This window comes from Diabrotica virgifera, chromosome 1 (genome assembly GCF_917563875.1).
Source record: "Diabrotica virgifera virgifera chromosome 1, PGI_DIABVI_V3a".
Taxonomy (NCBI): Eukaryota; Metazoa; Arthropoda; class Insecta; order Coleoptera; family Chrysomelidae; genus Diabrotica; species Diabrotica virgifera.
The window spans coordinates 53,122,805-53,150,365 of NC_065443.1; the positions used below are offsets into that span (position 1 = coordinate 53,122,805).

The following is a 27,561-nucleotide window of genomic DNA, read 5'->3' on the forward strand; positions in this document are numbered from 1 at the left end:
GGGTTTGGGGGGGGGGAGAGGGGAGAGGGGAGAGAAATCGGTAAATTCGTAGTTTTTTAGGTTTTTCGTCAATATTTCTAAAACTATGCGGTTTAGCATGAACAACCTTCTATACAAAAATGTTCTACATTAAATTTGAAATAAAAAGGGCCCTATGCATAATCCTTCTAAAATGAACGGTTCCAAAGTTACGGAGGTGGTATAGTATAATTGGTCCAAAAAATGGCCTAACCCAGACATCCAAAGTAAAAGTTTTCCTTCAACACCAAATTGTTCTATATGGTCCACATATTGTTCAATAAAAAGTTACACCATTTTGAGCGTCCGGTTTGGGGGGGGGGAGATGGGGGAAAAGTCGGTAAATTAGTAGTTTTTTTAAGTTTTTCGTCAATATTTCTAAAACTATACTTTAGCGTAAACAATGTTCTATACAAAAATGTTCTACATGGAATTTAAAACAAAAAAGATCCCATACATACCTGTTATAAAATCAACGGTTCCAGAGTTACGGAGGGTGAAATGTGGAGGTTTTCGATACTTTTTATATTCTTTGGGCAATTTATAGAAATTTTCTTTAACAGGATTGGATTTTGTAAATAAAATTTTTTATTTCAGTGGCCGATAGCATGTTAGTGATAAGCCCTTGAGGAGACGTCAACCTCACCACCCAAAATCATCATCAATTTCCCGAATAATATAAAAAGTATCGAAAACCTCCACTTTTCACCCTCCGTAACTCTGGAACCGTTGATTTTATAACAATTATGTATAGGACCTTTTTTGTTTTAAATTTTATGTAGTACATTTTTGTATAGAACATTGTTTACGCTTAAGCATAGTTTTAGAAATATTGACGAAAAACGTCAAAAAGCTACTAATTTACCGAATTCTCCCCCATCTCCCCCACCTCCCCCATCTCCCCCCCCCCCCCCAAACCGGATGCTCAAAATGGTGTAACTTTTTACTTAACAATATGTGGACCATATAGAACAATTTGGTGTTGGAGGAAAACTTTCACTTTGGATGTCTGGGTTAGGCCTTTTTTGGAGCAATTATACTATACTACCTCCTTAACTTTGGAACAGTTTATTTTAGAAGGATTATGCATCGGGACTTTTTTATTTCAAATTTAATGTAGAACATTTTTGTATAGAAGGTTGTTTATGCTAAACCGCATAGTTTTAGAAATATTGACGAAAAACCTAAAAAACTACGAATTTACCGATTTCTCCCCCTCTCCCATCCAAACCCGACGCTCAAAATGGTGTGACTTTTTTCTGAACATTATGTGGACCATATATACTCTGGGCTAATTAGCAAAATACAAGGAAAAGTTATTTACCAGCAATTTTATTGCTGGAATCGAATCTTATGATTGTATATATTAATAATATAGGTATGCAAAGTCCGCAGATAGTGTGCTACTTTTTTTATAAACAAAATGGCGCCCGAAAATCGTGTTTTTTTCAATTTTTGCTCTATAACTCCAAAGATTTTAACTTTACACCAAAAACACCCAAATAAAAATTCACCGCAATTAAATTCTGCATAGAGACGTGTTTTTCCCGATTCACTTCGTCGAAAACTTTCCCCAGAAAAAGCGGGTTTTTCCAACAAAATCTTTTATTTTCAACTAAAATTTTAGATAAGTAATTGTTAATCAATAATTAAATAACTTGGCAATGTAAAAGCCCTTTTCGTATAGACTATAATTCCAGAAGTCGATGGAAATTGAATGAACAGTTTAGCAACAATTGAATTGGTAGTTAAAAATTTACGGTCGCTATAGTAACGACAATAATTACGATGCATAAAAATAACTATAATTTTTTCATAAAAAGACACTATACCTATCTAATTTACTTTGCAGAATTGACATTGGACTATTTAAGCGGCCTCGGGAATATTTTAAAATTATAAACAATTTTTTGGCTTATAAACAAATAGAGTAACTCGGGAAATATTAAACTAAATGAAATTGTGAAAACGGTATTCGAAAAACAGCGGCAGGACGCTTCTTTTAAAATAAAAACGTTTAAATTTGACAAGTGGTTCCTAAGATACAACCGGTCAAATTTGACCGGAATTTATGGCGAAGATATAAACAATAGGATCATCATTTTCAAACCATCACCTTTTTATTTTTGTCCTCTTTCTCCACACCAATTTTCATATCCTTAAAATGCTCATAACATATATTATTATAATAAAAACTATCGATAATACGTGTGAAAATTGCCAAAAATAGCAAAATTCCAATCAAAAATTAGGTTGGAGAAAATGTAACCCTCAAAGTTCAAAATCGGTATACGTTAAAAAATGCATTTTCTCGGCTTCCCATGGAGCAATTTCCTTCATTCTTTTTTTGTTCCCTAATAACTCGAGTAGAGCCATCGAACTAACGCATTACTAAATGTCAAATTTGCTTTTGTTTTGTTATAATAGATTAATTTATTTATAAGACTATAAAACTACATATTTTTTCCAGTTGTAGGCTTTTTTAGATAAACTTACTACAAGTGTATCTTTTAAAGTTAAAAACATAAATATTCTCATTTGAAAGTTGTATAATTATTTAAAAAAATTTTATTTAAACAAATTAAAATTTTTGTTATAATAAATAAATTAATTTATTATAACAAAACAAAAGCAAGTTTGACATTTAATAATGCATTAGTTCGATGGCTCTACTCGAGTTACTTGGGAACAAAAAAAGAATGAAGGAAATTGCTCCATGGGAAGCCGAGAAAATGCATTTTTTTTAACGTATACCGATTTTGAACTTTGAGGGTTACATTTTCTCCAACCTAATTTTTGATTGGAATTTTGCTATTTTTGGCAATTTTCACACGTATTATCGATAGTTTTTATTATAATAATATATGTTATGAGCATTTTAAGGATATGAAAATTGGTGTGGAGAAAGAGGACAAAAATAAAAAGGTGATGGTTAGAAAATGATGATCCTATTGCTTATATCTTCGCCATAAATTCCGGTCAAATTAAAGATTTTGTTGGAAATGCCCGCTTTTTCCGGGGAAAGTTTTCGTCGAAGTAAATCGGAAGAAACACGTCTCTATGCAGAATTTGATTGCGGTGAATTTTTATTTGAGTGTTTTTAGTGTAAAGTTAAAATCTTTGGAGTTATAGAGCAAAAATTGAAAAAAACACGATTTTCGGGCGCCATTTTGTTTATAAGAAAAGTAGCACACTATCTGCGGACTTTGCATACCTATATTATTAATATATACAATCATAAGATTCGATTCCAGCAATAAAATTGCTGGTAAATAACTTTTCCCAAAAATGGCCTATTCTCCGGTAATCAGCCCAGACTAATAGAACAATTTGGTGTTGGAGGATAACTTTCACTTTGGATGTCCGGGTTATGCCATTATTTGGATCAATGTTATCATACTAAATGGACATTTTGAACGGTCGAGGAATTGTTTCATATAGCTGCCGACCGAGAAATATTTCATCAGCTTCTTAATACGACGATAGCCAGCGCTTGGAAACAAGCACAACACACAAAGAAGAAGATTAATACTGGTTATTCATCGAGATCGTTGAGAATCTTCATGAAACAGCGGGTTATTTATTAGTAGGTACTAATTACACGAGAGCTTTAAAATTATCGATTTGTATCCCGAGTGACACTTTAGCAGTTTTAATTTCACGACCCGATATGGAGTGACATTATGTCAAGAGAGAAAATTTTGCTGGCAATATTTTCGACTGGTATTAGACCGAGCAGTATCGTCGCCCCCGCTAGCGCCATATTCCGATTCGACTTTTTTGCACAAACTTACTCAAAAAGAGGTCCTTATAACATATCCACAGGGTGCCGGGCGATGCCGTGGTCTAAAAATTTTTTAAACAATTTTTTTTAAACAAATTCACAAAAATAATTTTTTTATTTCGAAAAATTTTTTTAGGTAATTTGGGTCATTCTGAGCAAAAAAGGTCTCCTGTTATTTTTTTGTAAAATTGACTATTGTCGAGTTATACGCGATTAAAAATTTGAAAAATGCGAAAATGGCCATTTTCAAGGCTTCATAACTGGATCAAAAATGATTATTATGAAATTCAAAAAGTGACAAAATCAAGATTCAAATACCTTCTTCAGCGTTCTGAAGAGATTTTTGTCATTAATTTATTATAAAGATGTCATTTTTAGTTATTAACAATTAGCGCTATAGTCCAACTGTATCGTCGCCCCCGTTAACGGAACTATTTCGATTAGATTTTTTTGCACAAACTTACTCAAAAAGAGGTCCTTGTAACATATCCATAGGGTGCCGGGCGGTGCCCTGGTCGAAAAATTTCAAAAAGTAACAAAATCAAAATTCAAATACCTTCTTCAGCGTTCTGAAGAGATTTTTGTCATTAATTTATTACAAAGCTGTTATTTTTAGTTATTAACAATTAGCGCTATAGTCTAACTCTATCGTCGCCCCCGTTAGCGGAACAATTTCGATCAGATTTTTTTTGCACAAACTTACTCAAAAAAAGGGTCCTCATCACATATCCATAAGGTGCCTTGCGGTGCCGTGGTCGAAAAAATTTTTAAACAATATTTTTTAAACAAATTCACAAAAATAATTTTTTCATTTCCAACAATTTTTTTTAGATAACTTGGGTCATTCTAAACAAAAAAGGTCTCTTGTAATTTTTCTCTAAAATTGATTGTTGTCGAGTTATATGCGATTAAAAATTTGGAAAGTGCGAAAATTGCCATTTCAAGGCTTCATAACTCTATTAAAAATGATTATTATGAAATTCAAAAAGTGACAAAATCAAGATTGAAATACCTTCTTCAGCGTCCTGAAGAGATTTTTGTCATTATTTTATTACAAAGCTGTTATTTTTAGTTATTAACAATTAGCGGTATAGTCCAACTGTATCGTCGCCCCCGTTAACGGAACTATTTCGATTAGATTTTTTTTGCACAAACTTACTCAAAAAAAGGTCCTTATAACATATCCACAGGGTGCCGGCCGGTGCCGTGGTCTAAAAATTGTTTAAACAATTTTTCGACCACTGGTCGGCACTCTGTGGATATGTTGTAAGGACCTATTTTTGAGTAAGTTTGTGCAAAAAAATCTAATCGAAATAGTTCCGCTAACGGGGGCGACGATACAGTTGGATTATAGCGCTAATTGTTAATAACTAAAAGTAACAGCTTTGTAATAAAATAGTGACAAAAATCTCTTCATGACGTTGAAGAAGGTATTTGAATGTTGATTTTGTCATTTTTTGAATTTCATAATAATCATTTTCAATCGAGTTATGAAGCCTTGAAAATGGCCATTTTCGCATTTTTCAAATTTTTAATCGCGTATAACTCGACAACATTCAATTTTAGAGAAAAATGACAAGAAACCTTTTTTGCTCAGAACGACCCAAATTATCCAAAAAAAATTGTTGGAAATAAAAAAATTATTTTTGTGAATTTGTTTAAAAAAATTGTTTAAAAAATTTTTCGACCACGGCACCGCCCGGCACACTTTGGATATGTTATAAAGACCTCTTTTTGAGTAAGTTTGTGCAAAAAAATCGAATCGAAATAGTTCCGCTAACGGGGGCGACGATACAGTTGGACTATACCGCTAATTGTTAATAACTAAAAATAACAGCTTTGTAATAAAAAAGTGACAAAAATCTCTTCAGGATGTTGAAGAAGGTATTTAAATCTTGATTTTGTCACTTTTTGAATTTCATAATAATCATTTTTAATCGAGTTTTGATGCCTCGAAAATGGCTATTTTCGCATTTTTCAAATTTTTAATCGCGTATAACTCGACAACAGTCAATTTAAGAGAAAAATGACAGGACACCTTTTTTGCTCAGAATGACCCAAATTATCTAAAAAAATTGTTGGAAATAAAGAAATTCTTTTTGTGGATTTGTTTAAAAAAAATTGTTTCAAAAATTTTTCGACCACGGCACCGCCCGGCACCCTGTGGATATGTTATAAGGACCTCTTTTGGAGTAAGTTTGTGCAAAAAAATCGAATCGGAATAATTACGCTAGCGGGGGCGACGATACTGCCCGGTCTATATGAAAGTTTGAAATTTATGAAATTTTGACAAAATCACTCGACTGACGTCTCGTGATTTAACTGTCAAAATTTAATTCGCAAAAATCGTCAGGCAACAGTCTTGAATAGAACCAGAAGAAAATTTTGCCGGTAAATAATTTTCTTTCGAATGATATTCGACAATACTATTTCACGAGACAATTAATGCACCATATCAATGAAAAATAATCTTTATTTATTTGTTATCAATATTAAATGTAATACAATTATTATAAGTTATAGTAGTTTGCCCATTCTTTTCTACCAAAGCATGATTTTGTGTATTATTGATCTGTAGTATTTGGGCACTCGAAGGTCCAGCTTCATTTGTTGTTCTGAGATTTTCGATCAACTTCTCGTGGTGACTGGAATCTAGCTGCAGATATAGTTTTAGAGAGCTTGAATTTGAGTGACCCGTTAATATAATTAACTCCTATTCAGAAACATCTTGCTTGAACAAGGCTGACACACCTGAAGATCGATGATCATGGGTTGTTATTTTATGTTTTTTAGTGTCTATTCAAATTTTTTCAGCTGACATTTTTGTCTACTTAGATGCGGTGTTGATTCCAAGTGGACAGTTTTTAAACCAAGATCAATCCTTCCAGTTGGAGTGAACGGTAAGAGCTAAGAAAGAGTCTGTCTGATAAAATCTGTGGTCCCCCTTTTTCCATTAATTTCAAAAATAATCTATCTAGGCATAAATTTTCGTTTGATGAACCAGCCATTACCAGCCATTTGCTGCTTGCCAAACTTTTCGAAGTGCCTTGATTTGTTTTGGAAAAAATGCTGTTTTATTCAATTCGGCCTCTAAATTCTCCCATAACATCAAATTCCTTCTGGAAAAAGTGAATCTTGCAGTTTACGGCCTCATTGCCCCTCCAAGCAAGTTCAAAAATAAGCAAAGGTGAAAAAGTGTAGTATTCCACATTGACTTTACAGACGACTCTTTATAGTCTTAGCCATTGCCTTTTTTCATGTTATAGGCATAATCCTCGAGAATTTTTGCTAGTTCCGTTATCTTTCAAGCGTAAAATTTCTCACCGGTAGAAACTCCGAAAATTGAGTCCAAATAGAGCATATGGACTAATTCGTGTTCAATGGGACATTTTCCGAAACCAATTTTTTGATTTCTTCACCTGACTGGCATCCCAGTGGGCACTTTTTAGGGGGCGGCAAAATAATAAAAATATTTTGTAAATATCTGAACCATTTTATATTTTTATCGCAACTACAAATTCGAACCGATTGAAAGGAGCACGGAATTTTTCATTACTTTTGTAATTTGTTATATGAATGGTATTTTGTAGCGATTGGCAACAACGTCTATACTGCCTTGTGGGAAACTTCTATACGATCCTGTACTTCGTGATCATCTTGTAAGGTCTAAAATATGTGGCAAAATTTCAATCACTTATAATGTCACCACAAATACAAAACGAATTTATTGCCATTTTGGGAAATAATGTTCGCCAAAATATCATCGGACAAATAAAAAAGGCTAAGTATTATTCAATTACCTATATTCGATAGCACTCCAGATCTTTCTCATAAAGATCAAACAAGTCAGGTACCTACTAAGATACGTAGTAATTGAAAATCAGGAAGTAAAAGTATTGGAATCTTCTATAGATTTCATTTAAACTAAAGACAAAACTGCTGAAGGAATTTCAAAGATGATTTTGAACAAGATTTCAGCTGATGGCCTAGATATAAGCAACTGGAGAGGCCAAGCATATGATAATGCTGCTGTTATGTACGGGTGTAAAGGATTCAGGAGTTCAGCAAAGAATTCAAGAAATAAACCCTAAATCTGAATTCGTACCTTGCTCAAATCATTCGTTAAACCTAGTTTGTTTACACGCTGCCTCAGTTGAGGTGGATTCAGTTACTTTTTTCGCCACTTTAGAACGTTGCTTTTTTTCCTCATCGACACATCGTTGGGAAGTTCTGATAGCAGCTACAGGCAAAAGCCTTAAAAAGGGTTCAAGACACGCGGTGGAGTGCAAGAAGCGATGCCGTAAATGTGACATGGCATCATTACAAAGACATTCTTGTCACTTTGGATAAACTGAGGTGAAAGCAGGTGAAAAACTGAGGCAGGTGAAAGCTTAAACACTAGGACAGATGCATGTGCTTTACTAGTTTCGATGCAGTCATTTTCCTCTATTTGTTTTTTGGGCCTGTGCCAACCGGTGCTACATGAAGTGATGCACAAAATATTTACAAAAAAGAGGACTTGACATAAGATTGTGCGCTCAGAAAGTAAATGCTGTGCAGATGATATTGACAAAGAAAAGAGAGGAATGGCCAAATGGCGCCGTAGGTTATGCAAAAAATATGTGTGAAGAACTTGGAATTTCCATAAAACCTCGGAGGCGCATAGCAAGAAGGCACATTTTTAATGACGGAACTAGAGATGCTAACTTATCTTGTGAAAATGAGTTGAGACGAAAGCTGTTTTCTTCGTTAGATAGAGTTATTGTAGAAATTCATGAGTGTGTTCAACAGCTACAGAATTTAACGGATAAGTTTGCTTATCTAATGCCGGCTATATTATTAGATCCAGACAACACTGAATGTAATCTAGACTACGCATCTGATGGAATTAACGAGCAGGATTTCAAGCTGGAAAGACTTCGACTGCGGACTTTCGTTGCTGCTACAGGCAACGAAAATAAATTAATTAATGCAGACTCACTTGAATTATTTAAATTTATTGTTAAATTCAAGCTGGAAGATACTCTGCCCAATATTTTAATAATGTTCCGAATATTTTTCACAGTTGCTATAAGCAATGCCAGCTGTGAGAGAAGTTTTTCAAAATTGAAATTGATTAAAAATTATTTAAGATCGACAATGAGTACTCTAAGACTAACTAATGTGGCTATTTTGTCTATTGAGCAAGAGGTGTCTGATGTGATAGACATTGACGGTGCAATAAAAGACTTTGCTCTTAAAAAAGTAGAAGTATAAATGACGGAAGTTTTGTTTTTAATTCTAACAAATACTCATATTACTTTGCAATAAAAATAAAAATATAACTCATAGTATCGTTCTAGTTCTAATTAAAAATTGATTTTATTTAATCTTGTCGGTCGTCAAGGTGTACCTAATCTTAAGTGATAGCTACCTAAGTTATATCAATATATCTAATTGATTAAAGTAAAAGAATTTTTGTATTAATAAACGTGATTGTAAAACTTAGATAAACTTTTTTATTTACAATCTAACCTGTATAATGCAAAATAATGATGACTGTTCTCGTCGAAAAGTTCTCTATAATTAATGTATGTAATGTAGGTATAGTATACATTAAATTAAAATACCTAAACAAGAGGGCGGCAAAATTGTCTTCCGCCCCGGGCAGCCGACACTCACGCTACGCCACTGTGGCATCCAAATCTTGATTTTTCGTCTGGTTCAAAATTGATTACGCCTCAATGACGTTTGTCAAATTGACAACAATAGAATTACCAGACACCTTCGTGACGGATCTGTCATAAATTTGTCGCTGAGAAATCACGGACAGGAGGGAGTTTTGTCAGTAGGAAACGTGGCGTTGCTATGACGTTTATCAGTTAAAAATAGTCTAGTGAAATAGTCATTATAATTCGCTTTGCCTTTATCCCTATGCGAGGTCGTATTTTTTTATTAAATTTCTCCACAACTTTTTATCTTGGGTCATAATAATATCAATACCATTTACCGTTACGCGTATTTTGAACGTTAAATCTAGAGTAAGTATAAGCATAATCATCCACATTGTCATTGTCCAATCATCCATATTGTCACGAAAATTCTTGTTGAAACTTTCAGAGAGGCCCTTCGACAAAATGAAGACATAGCATATATTTTTGTAACTAGGTTTTTGTTGTACTTATTTATTTTTAACAGATTTTATTTACTGCCCTACTACAACTAATAGCCCCTATGCCACTGTTTTATGATAGGAACATAACTAACTATAATGATATTGTGAAGAAGAAATCTTTGTTAACATGCGACTCATGTAATTTAGAAAATGGAGGTCATATTATATTTGATTCGTTTTACTACGATCACTTTTAAAATCGTGTATATTATTTTTCAATTGGATAAGTAGACGTAAATGACGAAACAAATATATGCCAACCTTTTTTTTGAAGAATTAATTACAAATTAAAAAATTGTAGATAGAAACTTTTACGTCACCACCTTCAAATTGTAAGAGTAGTTTCCTAAAAAACATTTTTTAAGCAGCTAATTAATGTTCACGACAACATCACATTTGTGAGCAACTTGGCACCTTTTCCAAGTCCCCGTATCTGGTGATATTTATTTTACGACCGAGGACCGACCAGAAAATGTACACTTTCTGGATCAATCTTTGTCCAGATAATATGGACTAAGAGCTAGCAACGTTTTCGAGAAATCGTTTTAAGACGGCTGATTCTTTTATATATTGTTCTCTATGCTTCCTCGAACACCGTACCGGCCACCTGGCTGCTGATACAGGTTGCGTTCATTACTGCGCAGCACACCTGTACAGGTAAACACAAAATCAGGGTGATTGATTAGTGTGAAAAAGCTTAGTATGGGCCATTCCACGAACATACGCCTGTTTTGGATTACTTCGACAACGAATATTTTACTGTGCAACATAAGAAGTACGAAAGTAAATGGCGCTAATAATTATTCCAATAAACAACAATGTAATTTGCAATTTACTTTCGTTCTTCTTATTTTGCACAGTAAAATATTCGTTGTCGAAGTAATCCAAAACAGGCGTATGTTCGTGGAATAGGGTATAGATTCGTTATAATAATAGATAGCAATAAAAGTTAATAACAAAAATTGTAGCTAACTTTGCGCTTCACATTACAAAATTAGTTACAATGTTACAGGGTGTTCGATAACATAGTGGCAGACCAAACTTTTGTTTTTTTAAATGGAACATCCCATATTTTATTATATATTCGAAATCTTCTTAACTTTCCCATCACAAAAATATAAAAGTTTGTTATGTTATACAGGGTATTTACAAAGTTATAACCAATGTTCTATGAAAATCGTAATAAGTTCAGCTCCCTGTATAAATAAAAATAAGCACAACAGCAATAGTTTATTAGTGCCATATTTTTTTGTTGATTGTCAAAATTTATAAAAATGGTTGATATTGCTAAGTTTCTTTATATCGAAGACAGGGTGAGTCAAAACGCAAGTACATTATTTTCACAGTAATTTTAAATAGAACACCCTAATTAATAACTTGCTCTGAAAAATGAAAATATCTCGAAAACTGACAAACTTAGGGATAGGGAATATTATACAAAAATTAAAGCACTATAATGATATTTTTCGATAGTAATATAAAATACAGGGTGTTCCATTTAAAATTTCTGAGAAAACAATGTACTTGCGTTTTGACTCACCCTGTATTCGATATAAGGAAAATTAGCAATATCAACAATTCTTAAAAATTTTCACAATCAACAAAAAAATATGGCACCAATAAACCATCGCTGTTGTGCTTTTTTTATTTATACAGGGAGCTGAACTTGTTACGATTTTCATAAAATATTGGTTATAACTTTGTAAAAGCCCTATACAGTGTGTCCACGGTTGGGGTGCCCAAGAGGAAAAACTTTTTTATTTTCAATTTTAGCGAAAAATGTCATTCTTAATAAAAAGTTATGCTTGTTTTAAAACCCCATATAACGAAGTAAAATTCAAGTTTTTCAAATCCTGCTTAATTTTGTAGCCAATTTTATGTAAATCCCTATAATTTTTTTCTCTAAGTTCGAAATCGTAACAATAATCTAGTGTTGCCAAGCCGCAATGTAGCTTAGTAACTGTCAACTCCGATAAATAATTTGCGAATTGTCATTTTTTTTTCGACATTTTTAAGCGTTCAATAAATAATTTATCTTTTGTTAAATTTCATTATTAAAATTATTGTATTAATAATTATTTAATTAATAAATAATTTGATGATTCAAGGAGAACGACAAAGTCTGGCTTCATAATCCAGACAAGCGAAAGGGTTGTTCTCCGAAGTTATTATTGTTACAATTTCGAACTTAGTTCAAAAATTTATATTGATTTACATAAAATTGGCTATAAAATTAAGCAGGATTTGAAAAACTTGAATTTTATTTTATTTTATGCGGTTTTAGAACAAGCAAAACTTTTTATCAAGAATGACATTTTTCGCTAAACTTGAAAATGTTTTTCCTCTTGGGCACCCCATCCGTGGACACACTGTATAACATAAAAAACCTTTATATTTTTGTGATGAGGAAGTTAAGAGGATTTCGAATATAAAATAAAATATAGGGTGTTCCATTTAAAAAAACATAAGTTTGGTATGCCACTATGTTATCAAACACTCTGTAACAATCTAACTAATTTCGTAATGTGAAGCTGAAAGTTGGCCACAATTTTTATTATTAACTTTTATTGCTATCTATTACTATAGCGGATCTACTGAGCTTTATCACACTCATCAATCACCCTGTATATTAAATTTAAATTATTTTAGGACGAAAAATTTTTTTGTCATTACTTTTTCTACGAGTGTGCAAAAATGTCTACTTTCGCGCACGCATTTTAGTTTAGAAAGTTTCACTTTTCCGCACGCGTGTTACTTTTCCGCCCGCGTGTTACTTTTCCGCACGCGGTTTTTACTTTTCCGCACGCGTGTTAATTTAGATATGTTGATATGGCCTTAAAGTAATTATAATACATGCAATAAACTAATATTTAGATATTATTTACTAATTTATTTCAAATATATTTTATTGTGTTCCTGTTTTAATGAAATTAACGCGATTATTTCATTCATAGGAGATTCTGACCAATAGAAAGCTACAGAAATCTGAATTAAATCGATAATTTTTGATAATTGCCCGTCGTTAAGTATATTACGTCAGATGCCCTTCGTTGCTACGAAAAAATACATTCAGTGACATTAATGACAATTAATGTTTTAAAAATTATAAAAGTGATTACTTTCAATCGTCAAATATTTATAAAATCTTTGTGTTTAATTGTATTAATTTGTACTTACATTAATAAATTACAATAACATTTTTGTTTTGAACAGTTTTATTCATGAAATAATCGCAACAAATTGCACTCGAACTCTAAAATTAATATAGAATTTTAGAGCTCTTGTGCAATTACTACTGACAATTCGATGAAATAAAATTATTTTGACATAATATTCGAAAGACAAATCGGTAGACAATAACAGTCGTTTTGAATCATCGTCATGGAAACTAAGATCGTCGTCATGCTAACTAATTATATTGAAAGTTTGGTTTTGACAACCTTGTCAAAGAATTAATTTGTGTATGTATTTTCATATTAATTAAATTAATTGATTAAGATTTGATAACACAAAACTGATGAATTACTTCTATTACTAGAAGAGCTAAATTTTCCTGAGATTGTTGCCATAACTGAACATTGGTTAAATGTTGATGAACCTGTGTTTATTAAAAATTACACTATTATATCCATATTTAACAGGAGTAGATTATCTCATGGGGGTACTTTGATTATGTCTACACAAAATGACTTTTCAGCAGTGACCAAATTTGATAATTTATTAATTGAAAAAGTTTTTGAATTCTCCATAATTTATCAGAAATCTTCTGACTCTATATTATTTGTATTTATAGAACTCCCGATGCGGATGTGCAGATTTTCTTACAACAACTACTTAGCTTGCTAGAATCTATTCCTTCAAAAAGTAAATTAATTCTATGTGGCGATCTAAATATTGACTACTCCAGTGTGTGTGCTGCTCAAGAATCTTTTCATTCTATCTTTGATTCCTTTGGTATAGGTATGCATGTAAATTCCCCAACCAGAATAACTAAAACTAGCTTGGTTAAAATCAAAAAATAGTAGTAAAAACACGCAACGAAAATTGTTCCGTGTCTTCGGAGAACAAAATTTTCTAACATTTAAACACCTATGTCAAACAACTGACTGGGACTTCCGCTCTGCTGATGTCGACATCGAGTTTTCTAGATTCATAAAGTTATTGTCTGGTCTGGCATACGAATCCTTTCCTCTTAGGCCCATCAAAACTAAACATCGTAAACCCTGGTCAACTAGAGGTCTACGTATATCTGCAAAGAACATGCGCTCATTATCGTACCTAAAAGAATTCTCGGACAACATATCCTTCCATGATTACGTTAGGCTTTACAAGAAAATTTACCATAAAGCCATAAAGGCCGCCAAGGAAATTTATTACAATGCGAGGCTGGCTAAATCAGGTAATGTTGCTAAGGAAACGGCTGCACATGGATTCGCTCCCGGGTTCAGGTAGGAAGACCTAACCCTTCGGTCATAACTTAACTTTCAGGTATGAGTTTCGGAGCCAACTCGTGTACAATAAAAGTGGTTTTATAGGGGTTGGGAGCGAATCCATGTGCGCCGAAGGAAACGTGGTCTATCGTAAATGAACTGAGAGATAAGACTTCTTCTCCCACCACAATCCCGACTTCTCCTGAGACCCTGAACAATTACTTTGTAAATGTGGCAAAAAATTTAACAAATACTATACCTCCTTCTCAGGATCCGATTTCATATCTTTCTCATAGCAATGTAAATAATTTCTTTTTTACACCCATAGTATTAGGTGAACTACGCTCTACAATAAATGACATTAAAAATAAATCGTCATCTGGGACTGATGGCCTCACTCTTAAAATGTTTTCTGCTCTAACTGATTGCACTCTAAACCATCTAGTCCTGTCGCCAGGGGGGGTACAACGGCCTCGTTAATTCAGATGGACTTACTCAAGTTTTTTTTATGTATTTTGACCCGTAGAACACGAATTTTTTGGGTAACAGTTGATCCGGATGTCGATAAGATTGTTATATACCAAGAACTTGAGGAATCAAATAACAGCAATTTTTGGCAAAACAAAACAATATTTTGTATTTTGTGGGCCATTTTAAGTAAAAAATATTTCTACAAGTTTTTTCGTAGGATGCACAGTTTTCGAGATAAACGCGGTTGAACTTTAAAAAAATCGAAAAATTGCAATTTTTGAACCCGAATAACTTTTGATTAAAAAGTTTTAAAAAGTTTTAAAAGTTTAAAGTTTAAAGTTTAAGTCAAATTTTATCGGTTTTGATTATTTGCATTGGTAAAAATTTATTTTTTTATTGTTTAACAAAGCTATAAACACGTAGGGTTTCCCGTGCTTTTACATGCGTTTTAACGCATGTAACGTAGAAATAGTCTTGATTGCACTAGTACCTATTCTACCTACTCGTTCGATTTTAAATGAGAAATCATAGAAACATCACTCACGCACTAGTTGTTTGTAGCTTTGTTTAACAATAACACAATAAATTTTTAGCAATGCAGATAATCAAAACCGACATAATTTGACTTGAACTTTCAAAGGCGCTAAGCAGAATTGCTATTTTATTTTTTAATCAAAAGTTATTCGGGTTTAAAAATTGCAGTTTTTCGATTTTTTGAAAGTTCAACCGCGTTTATCTCGAAAACTGTGCATCCTACGAAAAAACTTGTAGAAATATTTTTTGCTTAAAATGACCCAAAAAATACAAAATATTGTTTTGTTTTGCCAAAAATCGCTGTTATTTGATTCCTCAAGTTCTTGGTCTATAACAATCTTATCGACATCCGGATCAACTGTTACCCAAAAAATTCGTGTTCTACGGGTCAAAATACATAAAAAAAACTTGGGTAAGTCCATCTGAATTAACGAGGCCGTTGTACCCCCCCTGGCGACAGGACTAATCTTACTACCATAATAACCAGGTCATTCGAAACTGGGGTTTTTCCAAGCTGTCTTAAGACAGCGATAATTATTCCTATACACAAAGGAGGCGATAAAGATCTTGCTTCGAATTATCGCCCTATTGCACTCCTGCCCACGTTGTCGAAGATAATTGAAAGTCTGGTAAAAAAAAGAATCTTATCTTTTCTGTTAAAATACAAATTGCTTACTCCACATCAATTTGGATTCCTGAGTGACAAATGCACGAATGATGCTATGTTCTTCCTTTTCGATCATGTTTACTCCAGTCTAAACAACCATCACTCTACAGCAACAATTTTCTGTGATTTCTCTAAAGCATTCGATTGTGTAAACCATAACATCTTGACTGACAAATTACAGCACTATGGATTTAGGGGAAAGGCTCTTAAATGGCTTAAATCATATCTTAATAAAAGAAGTCAGTTTGTAAGGGTTGACACGAAGACGTCTTCTTGCATGCCATTAGAATGTGGGGTACCTCAGGGTTCAGTTCTAGGCCCTATATTGTTTCTGATATACATAAATGACATCTCTAGTCTGAACATTAAAGGTAAAATATGTCTATTTGCAGATGATACTAGTATTACTTGGAGTAACACGGATATTATGGATCTTCGCAATACCATAGCTACAGACCTAGTCACCATTAAATCGTGGTGCGATTCGAATCTCCTGTTATTTAACGTTTCTAAAACCAAAGTCCTACCTTACAACAGTATGATGCAACCTTTAGTACTTAATAACAACAGTCTAGAAGTAGTTGAATCGGTGAAGTTCTTAGGGCTTATTGTGGATAAGTCTCTAAAATGGAACTTGCACATTGATGCCTTACACAGAAAATTAAGTTCTGCTTGTTTTGCGCTAAGATCAGTTGCTACGGAAATGAATTTGTCAACATCTAGGACCGTTTATTATGCCCTTTTTGAGTCTCATCTTCGGTACGCCCTTCCATTCTGGGGTACGTGTTGTGCGACTCAATTTGAGCGTATTTTTAAACTACAAAAGAGAGCTCTTCGTTACTCCCTGAGACTCAATAGCAGAGTTCATTGCCAAGAATTGTTTAAAAAATTTAAAATATTAACTCTTCCTTCTTTGTTTGTTTTTGAATCCGTTTGTTTAATCCGCAAACATGCATCAGAAGGTCCAGAGAGACCCACTCACAACTATCCCCTTAGAAACGTGGAGCATAATCTTTATCTACCAACCCCACGGTCTGAGCTGGTTAAGTGCTCTATACTATACAATTCGAGAAAAATGTACAATCACCTGCCATCTAACATCAAGCAGCATTTCCCGCTTTTCGCAAGGCCTTGAGAGCTTATTTGCTGGAGAGAGCTTTTTATACAGTGAATGACTTTTTTATAAACGATTTGAATTCAGCAAATTGACTTGCAGGATTATTACTTTCGAGTACTTTTATACATATTTGCAGCGGCATAGAACTTTTGACTTACTTTCCCTTTCCCTTTTACTCGTTCGCCTTTTTTTTGCTCTGACGTTGTATACATATTGTTTGCAAAATTTTTAATTTTTAATTTTTTAATGTGTACTTAATAACTATAAAATTATGTTAAGTAGTATAACTCACGCCATTTACTTGGTGTCTGTTTCTGTTTTGTTTGTAGTTTTTTATTATTTTTTGTTTTTTATTGTATTTTTTTATTTTGTATAAGCTTTGTCCACAAATTGGTAAAAATTTTTTGACAATAAAGCATACCTTACTTACTTACTTACTTACTTGGTAATTTTTTAAAGACTCTTAGAAAAAATATTGTTCCTAACTCTTGCAGAAAGTCTCTTTTCCGCACTCGACTGCTTGTCGAACTCCCGCTTCGCGTCGTTCGGCAAACGGCAGTCGCGTGCGGAAAAGAATGACTTTCTGCACTTGTTAGGAAAATAACTATTTAAACCACAGAAATGTCTGGCAATTACAGTTCATATTTCTAATAATGTTTAAAAAGTAATGACAAAAAAATTTTTCGTCTTACAATAATTTAAATTCGATATGTTTAGCTGTACAAGTGTGCTGCGCAGTAATGAACGCAACCTGTATCAGTAGCCAGATGGCCGGTACGGTGTTTGAGGAAGCACAGGGAACAATATATGAAAGAATCAGCCGTCTTAAAATGATTTTTTTTCGACGTTGCTAGAATTGGTCCAATACCGTTTTGCCGGCCAAGACCGGAAAGTGAACGTTAGGTACCGGCAAAAGCTATTTTCAGCCCGTATATTTTATTTATATAAATCCTCTACTGTAGCAGAAGGCTACCTTGAAGATTCAATAAAAAACAAAGTTGATGTAGCAAACAAAATCAATGCAAAATATTCCAAAAACCATATAGGTACAGGAAGCTAATTTTGCCAATACCAGTACAAAAAATATAATAATTGCCAGCATTTCAGACACATCTTCCCTTCAGATATTTAACAGTCACAATAGGGAAGTTGCACATTTTTTTATTACATAATAATGTTCAGTTTTGTATAAAAATGAGATTTCCAAAATTTCACGCTTCAAAAGCTCATAGTAACTTAGAAGTACAAATTTAAAGTCTTCGGTATCTTAAAATAGGTCAAACGGCCCGTGACGTCACTCAGTTTAACTATATGGTTCCGTTTATGGTTATAATTAGGTATATTCTTCTTCTTCTTCTTTAGTTTATTCGCCTCCACCTATTTTGGTATACCTCGTCGCGGAATAAAGGAAAAATATTTATATTCTATTAACATTTATCGTATGTCATTGTAATAATATATACCAGTTTGTTGACATTGGAGTTTGATATAGTTATTGAAGGAAAAAAAAGAAGGTTTACTACGGAAAATAAAACCATTTTATAAAAGTACAGTTTTCTATGAATAGTTCAAACGATCAAAACACTTGTAACGTCAAATAAATGTATTTTCTACTGACGTTTATAACGTCTAATTTAAAATTCTGTTTACTTTGTTGGAAAAATGTAAATGTACAACGTCACGAATGTGACGTCGGAGTGACGTCACGACGCGTTTTAGGCCACATGTTTTATTTTGAATTTTTAATCGCCTTTGGGGGCCAAACGAAAGACCTACAAAACTTTTTTATCTTTGATACATGTTTTAAATTATGTTCTGTTGTGATTTAAAACATTTTTTTCGAATTTAAAAATTTATGCAAGTTCCCTATTGTATGTACATACATACATTTAACATAAATATTCAAAATTAATTTACCTATTTATTTAGTTTATGCAGTTATATTCAGTATCTAGTTGTAGTATTAGGTAATCATTTTATTATACAGGGTGTCTCAACAGTAGCGGAACGGTCGAATATTTCGCAAAATGAACATTGGATCGAAAAACTGAAATATACGTATTCAATAATTTTCCAAAATCTATCGAATGACATCAAACATGGCCCCCGCTCCACCCCTGGAAGTGGTAACTAAGCTGGTAACTTTATAATCTTAAATACGAACCCCCATTTTTTATTTCAGATTTGGATTTCTCATGGAAAAGTAAGTAATATTTTTTAGAATTGTTGATAGATAGCGTTATAATCGGAAAAATAAGGTTTCTTAGCGCCATCTATCAACAATTCTAAACAATGTTGTTAGTAAATGTTACTTATTATTTCATGAGGAATCCAAAACTGTAAGAAAAATGGGTGTTCCTATTTAGGATTTTAAAGTTATCCCCCACCCGATCTCCAGAGTGTGGAGTAGGCTGTCGTGTTTGGTGTCATTTGATAGTTTTTTGAAAAATATTAAATACGTGATTTTTGGTTTTTCATTTTTGACAGTTTCTATAATATACCTATAGTATCACGATAAATCGTTTTTCCGATCATAGCGCCATCTATCCAAAATTAGAAAAAATCTTTTGAGTAAAAGTTGCATACTTTTACGTGCAATAAAATCCAAACGTGCAATAAAAACTGGGGGTTTCCATTTAAGATTTTAAATTTACCACCGACCCCACCTCCAGCAGGTGGTCAGTTTTTCGATCCGATGTTCATTTCGCGAAATATTCTACCGTTCCGCTACTTTTAAGACACAATATTCACCTAAGCTAGATAAGGTAAAATAAAATAAAGAATTACATTTACAACAAAGGGTCGGTCTTAAAGAATATTGTACGTCACGCTACCGAAAATTAGTTTTTTGTCTCCCCAAGCTTTCAGGGCTCGCCTGCAGCTCGCCCTGGAATCTGCTTGGTTCGACCTGAAAACACCACTTTCCGGTCTTGTAACGTAAATAACTATTCGCCATACCATACCATACAAGTTAGATAACAATAAACGATGTATGGTTGGTAGAGTATAACTACCGTTGCAGGTCATTATCTACAGCAAAAATCTAAGTTGACATTGTTGCCAAATTATAAAAAATTCCTGAATTCTAAGTAATAGAACAATAATTAAGTAATAATAATCTTACGTTAAGAGAGTGGACGCAAAATTTCGGACCAATGCGATTTAAATCCATTTATTTTTTCGAATCCTGACAAAAACTAATGAAATTTTTGAAAAATTTAAACACAGAATGAAAGACTACATTATTACCGAGGGCCGAAAGGCCCTTAGAATAAACAAAAAGTATATTTTGAATGAGATATTTGAAATTAAAAATCACACTAAATTTTCTCTTTGTGTTCGCCCCTGTTACTTATTAAAATAAACATTATAGAAATTTTCAGGGACTTTCTGCCCTCGTTATTAATGTAATTTTTCATTATGCGTTTAAATTTATAAAAAATATTTATTAGTTTTCTCAGGATTCGAAAAAAAAATACTGCATTTAAAAAGCATTGGTCCGAAATTTTGCGCCTACGCTCTTAACGTAAATAATAAAAACAAATTAGTGTCATCTCCACTGTCAAATTAGTGTTACCAATTCGTTCGATCATAGTTAAACTACGATCCGGACAAATATTCTTCATAAAAACGCTTTCTAATCCATTTATACACATTAAATGAAACATGGCAGGTATATTTTTAAGTTTACGTTAATAGATATCTTCAGATATTATTTCTACGCGTATAATAATAAAATATGTCTATACTTTATTTCACGTTAAGAATAGAACGTTACGCTTATGGAGATCAGTGTTGACAAACCTCTCGGGCACGGGTGGCTACTCGACTGCCGATATAAGATTCATTTTTATCAGTACGGCGTGGCATCGGCGCGCTTCTATCGTTCATAAGAAATGCATGAGGCTATCTTCGCAATATTCTATTCTTAACATGTAATAAAGTATAGTCTAGCTCTAATTCCAGTATACTTGGCTAAACGATATCTACTTCCAGCCACAACCAGAAGCGAAACCCTCTGAGTTGTATATACAGCGGGTCAATTTGAAAAGGTGCCACCCTCTATAATTTAGTCACTATAGAAAATCTAAAAATATTCAAAAACACGTCAAAATTACTTGTGAGAGGAAATTTTTTTAGACTGGTTTTTAATTAAATTACATTATTATATAAACCATCTAGCACGGGCGGATACAACCCCCAAGGGTGGTTGAGTGATACCTCATTTTAAAGATCGTTCAACCACCTTTTTAAAAATACCACATACATTATATTTCTGTTTAGTACTTTTGTAAAAATCAAGTGAGACCGTACAGATATTAAGTATCGAATTCAGGACTCCAAAATTTTCTTTGGAGTATTGAACTCCAAATTGAATTTTTTTGGAATATTGAAGTATATGGGGTATTTCTTAGAGTATTCTTAAAAAAACCAATTAAAACTGTATAGATATTAAGTATCGAGTTTAGAACTCCAAAAATAGAGGGTACCACCCTTTATAATTTGGTCCCTATAGAAAATCTAAAAATATGCAAAAACACATCAAATTTACTTGTGAGGGGGAAATTTTATATACCACTTTTCAACTAAATTACATCAACCCTTTAGCGGGGGCGAAAACAACCCCCAAAATCTTGGGAACGGGGGTTGAGTGATACCTCATCACTTTTAGGGGGTCGTTCAACCACCTTTTCAAAGATATACATACATTATATTTGATTTTAGTACTTTTGAAAAAAATCAATTGAAACCTTAAAGGTAGATATTAAGCGAGTTCAGAACTCCAAAAATTTTTTGAGAGTCCAAAATTTTTCCAAATATACTGAAAAAAAAAACATAATGTATGTGATATATATTTTTAAAAAGGTAGTTGAACGACCTTTAAAATGAGTTATCACTCAACCATTTCTATTTAAGATTTTTGGGGTTGTGTCCGCCCCTGCTAGAGGGTTGATGTAATTTAGTTGAAAACTAGTCTACAAAATGTCCCCCTTACAAATTATAGGGGGTGACACCTTTTCAAATTGACACACTTTATATAATATGTAAATAAATTAATATTATATTATGTTTAAATATGTATTTAATTTTTTTAGATTTTTAGCGATTCAAAATAGAATTTTAAAAGGAATAGAAATGTATGAATTTTACATAACAAAAAAATGGAATTTTGAAACTACGAGTTTAGAACAAATAAGAACTGGATTAAATGCAACTGAAAAAGAAAACTATCAAGTTCAGTCTGACGAAAAAGACGTGAGAAAATTTTTAAGGGACTGTATGTTTTATCTAAGAAGGCACTTCTTCAAAGAGACGGACGATATGTTACCGGCGGCTAGAAGAAATATGAAGATGTAAGTACATAATGTTTTTAACCCGGGAGCAGTCGCGCCGTTAAAAAAAATCTCACATATTATCATTTTCCGTGATAACTTGATGAACAATTTTGCAACATAACTTTCCACTCGTAAGTGCCTCGAGGAAGATTGTTGTAACGCGTGGGATTTTTTTTTTTTACTTTTTTTAACCTTTGTATTTTTTGAATGTATGGCTTGCTTTGGTGAAAACCAATTAGCGTTAAAATTGTTAGAAGTAGATATTATATACATAACAAAAAAATAAAAATATTATAAAATAGAAATTTGTTTTAAATTATTATTTAAATTCGTATTGTGAGATTTTTTCTTTACGCGCGACTACTTACGTGACAGAAGTGAGCGCGACTGCTCCCGAAACCATTTTCAAAACAATGTTCAGAAAATACATATTCAATTTATTTCAATTTAATGATCTTTTAGAGAGTTATAGCTGTTTTTATAATAATACTATAATAATAATAATATTTCCAAGAAGTATTGCAAAGTACCCAGCCGATACCTATTATTATGTCTACTACTGGAGTCCTGGAGTCATTCCGAAGAACCTTCTCGAAAGCATAAAAAAGCTGGGTCTAAATGAACGTCTTTACAAGACCATGCAGAAAGCTGTACTACTCGCAACGGCCAGATGTGTACGAAATTTTTTGGGAGATACACCTGCATACCATGTCACCTAGGGCTCGAACACGGAAAGAGTCCCACCAAAGCTCAATCCTTTTGATACCGTAGGTATCTGGGATGAGTCAATTTTCCTCTTAGAGGGAGTGTGAGCAGTATGGCTAAATCTAGATAATTCCAAATTGACCATAAACAGATGAAAACCGAATTAATTTCCGAATTCGTACGAAGAGTAAAACAGTTAAATCGGCCATATCTCAATACTAAAAATTTTTTTCGCTCTTAGCTTCTCTTTTGGTATTATACCTAATACATACTGCAACGGATAGAGAAAAATGGTCAAACGTGATGGCAAACATCCATTAGTGGATTACATAAAAAGAAGAAGAAGAATGATTTCATGCACTTTTAACAAAATTACACCTAGACGAATTTAATGACAGGAACTAAAGTACGGCATACCTATAATTAATAAAAACAGTCTACAGAATATTATATACAGGGTGGTTCATCTTATTCTCTGTACGAAAAACGACTTGATATTTAAAAAAAAATTCTTTACAGCAATATACAGGGCCATTAAAACTACAATCTAAAAATAATGTGAAATATACAGGGTGCTTCAGAAAAGAGTGGTATATCAAAGTTATATTTTTTCTTATGGAGCACCATATACCTGATAACATTTTTAAATTTCCCTTAAAAAATAAGGTATACTTTTATAAGGGTTTCCTATACCTAAATACACGATTTTTTTATGTTGCGATTTTTATAAGGTTAAGGTTTTAGAAAAAAATCAATATTTACGAATCTAAGAAACGATGACAAATTTTTTCTTGGCCCTTAATATTAATTGGTACACATTAAGGTATATGATGAAATTAAGGGATAAAGCATTATTAAAATTTAAAAAATCAAAAAATGAGAATCAATTCGTAATGAAGTTAATCATGCAATTAAACGCGAAAAGAAGGCGTATTTTGAATTTCAGTTACGGCGAGGAAAAAATATGTGGAAAGAAATGAAGAAGCATAACATCATTAGTAATAAAAAATCGTCGTCATTTATTCCTGATCATTTGCAAAATCCGGATTCTATAAATAATTATTTCGTTCATGGTATTGGTGGTCACGACATTCCTGATGCTGACGTTTTAAACCACTATTCTTCTTCTAAATTTCCTGGTGTTGATAATTTTAGTTTTACAGTAATTGATGAGTTAAAGGTATATGAAAAAATACTTTCAATAAAATCAAACGCTTCTGGCCATGATAACATTAATATCACTATGATTCTTTATTGTTGCCCCTACATTTTACCATTTATTACTCACATATTTAATTTTTGTCTACAAAAATCTATTTTCCCTTCTGTTTGGAAAGAGTCGAAAGTCATACCTCTTCCAAAAACTGATAGTCCTGTTGACTACAATGAGCTGCGTCCCATAAGCATTCTATGTACCTTTTCTAAAATCCTAGAAAAAGTGATGGATGAACAAATTAGGCAACACATTACCAAATTTCACCTCCTACCAGAACATCAGTCAGGTTTCCGTCCTGGATATAGCTGCACTACCGCACTTCTTAAAGTTTTAGATGACATTTACTCTTATATTGACTCCAACAACCTGTGCATACTAGTTTTATTAGATTACTCGAAGGCATTTGATAAAATTAACCACCCTCTACTTCTCTCACTATGTAATTTTATGTCTTTTAATAAACAAGCGCAAAAAATGTTGAAATCATATTTAGATCAAAGATCTCAAAGCGTGTTTTTAAATAAAAAGTCGTCAAATAAAATATACCTATCACGAGGAGTTCCGCAAGGTTCTATATTGGGACCTTTGTTGTTTTCGATATACACCTCCCAGTTCTCAAGTTATTTAAATTATATGAAATCTCACTATTATGCAGATGACACACAATTGTACTTAGAGTTTAAAGAATCAGAAGTTGAAAATGCTTGTTCTAAAATTAATAAAGAACTAAAATCTATTTCAGACATTTCAAACAAATTCTGCTTAAGCATAAATCCCTCAAAATCCAAAGCCATGCTGTTTGGACGTAGAATAGAGAAAAATCGAGTAAATAATAAAATACATTTAAAAATCAATAACGAAAATTTAATTCTATCTAATTGTGAAAAAAACCTGGGACTCATATTAGATGACTCCCTAACGTTCTCTAATCATATTTCATCAATAATTCAGAAAGCATTTTGTAATTTAAAACTTTTATTCTCACATAGACAAATGTTTAATAGAACCACTAAAATTATGCTCTGCAATAGTTTAGTGCTTTCACAGTTTAATTACTGTGATGTAATATATGGACCAGCATTAACACAACTAGATCAGAATCGTTTGCAACGAATTCAAAATATGTGTGTCCGTTTCATTTGTGGTATCAGACGTCGAAATCCAACTTCTAAGCATCTTGCAGATCTAGGATGGTTAAATGTTAGTAACAGGCGTATTCTTCACGGATCAGTATTATTTCATAAAATAATGCTAACCAAAAAGCCCTATTATTTATATAAAAAAGTTAAAAAAAGGTCAGAAGTACATAATATTAATGTCAGATTCAAAAATAAATTTAATATACCGAAACATAAAACCTCGTTATTTCGATCTTGCTTCTCTTACAATATTGCTAATCTGTACAATATGATCCCTGAAAATTTCAAAACTTTACCCATCTCTCAATTTAAATCCAACGTAAAAAAGTCTCTATTTAATAATAGCATAAAATTAAAATTTAGATTATAAACAAGTAAATTTGGCTACATTCGTTTAAATGATTGCAAAGTTTATTCAATAAAAATTTATTCAATAAAAATAGATAATTAGTGTTATTATCATATACGATAAATTTATTTTAGCATGTAAATAAGGTCTTTAGGTTACACTAGAATAGTAATTATTTGTATTGCGGTTACGTGGAAGAGCGCTTCTTAGCTGGTGTTTCTAGGAACATCATCTAAGAGCGAACGTCGCCTTTTGCTTTATTATAATTATTACTGTTTGTCTAGTTTGTATTTTTTTTTTGAAAAAAAGCAATAAAGTCATTATTATTATCCAGATTTAGCCATACGGCTCACACTCCCTCTAAGGGGGAAATTGACTCATCCCAGATACCTACGGTATCAAAAGGATTGAGCTCTGGTGGGACTCTTTCCGTGTTATCGAGCCCTAGGTGACTTGGTATGCTGGAGTTTCTCCCAGAAATTTTCGTACGCATCTGGCCGTCGCGAGTAGTACAGCTTTCTGCATGGTCTTATAAAGGTGTTCATTTAGACCCAGCTTTTTTATGCTTTCGAGGAGGGTCTTCGGAATGACTCCAGTAGTAGACATAATAATCGGTATCGTCTGGGTACTTTGCATTCTCCATTGCCTTCGTATTTGAATTTCCAGATCTCTGTACTTGGCGATTTTTTCAGTAAATTTACTACGTAGATTATTGTTGTTAGGTATCGCCACATCAATTAGTGTTGTTTGTCTTGTTAATTTATTAACTAGTACGAGATCTGGTCTATTATGTGCCACTGTTTGGTCTGTGAGCACAGTGCGGTCCCAGTATAGCTTGTAGTTGCCATCCTCAAGCATACTCTCGGGGACGTATTGATAATACGGGAGATGGTCCGTTTGGAGAAGTCCCAGCTTGATAGCTATCTCTTGATGAAGTATTTTTCCAACTGCGTCATGCCGTTCCTTGTATTCAGTTGCAGCAAATGCCTGGCAGCCTCCTGTAAGATGTTGGATGGTTTCTTGGGCTTGACATCCATATCGGCATCTGTCGTGTTGAACCTGAGGGTCTTTGATGATATATTTCAGGTAATTTCTGGTTGGTATAACCTGATCCTGAATGGCCAGTAATGAACCCTCCGTTTCAGGGAACATCTTTCCTGCTGTCAACCAATAGTTCGACGCTGTATTGTCGACGTAGTCTTGGCTGACCTCATTGGGATGTCGCCCGTGCAGAGGTTTACCCATCCAGGCGCGCATTTTTTCGTCTTTAGTGAGGTGGTTTATGCGCATTTCTGGTTCCCTCAGTTTGATCGGTGTTGTGTCATCTACTGCGCAAATAGCGCGATGTAGAGTAGATGTCTCAGCTTGCATCTGAAAATAAGATCTTAAATTAGCAATTTGTTTATCTAATTGCTCACCTATATCCATAAGTCCTCTTCCTCCTAGATTCCGTGGTAATGTCGTTCTTTCTACTGCACTTTTAGGATGGTGTTTTTGTGCCTTTGTGAGGTGTGTTCGTACTTTTCGCTGAAGATTTTCTATATCTGTTTTTGTCCACTTAACAATACCAAATGAATAGCTAAGCGCGGAACAAGCGTAGGTGTTTAGTGCCTTAAACAAATTTTTACTGTTAAGCTGTGA

The 27,561-nt window shown here is 33.1% G+C and overlaps 1 protein-coding gene across 2 annotated transcripts in view; it reads left to right on the plus strand.

Moving 5' to 3' along the window:
- LOC114324950 (putative fatty acyl-CoA reductase CG5065) overlaps positions 1 to 27,561 on the plus strand; it is a 150,563-nt gene that overhangs the window by 115,609 nt on the left and 7,393 nt on the right. For both annotated transcript variants that reach the window (XM_050655410.1, XM_050655450.1), the window contains exon 8: positions 22,272 to 22,529. In XM_050655410.1, the coding sequence (XP_050511367.1) occupies positions 22,272 to 22,529 (258 nt within the window). The remainder of the gene's footprint in view (positions 1 to 22,271; positions 22,530 to 27,561) is intronic.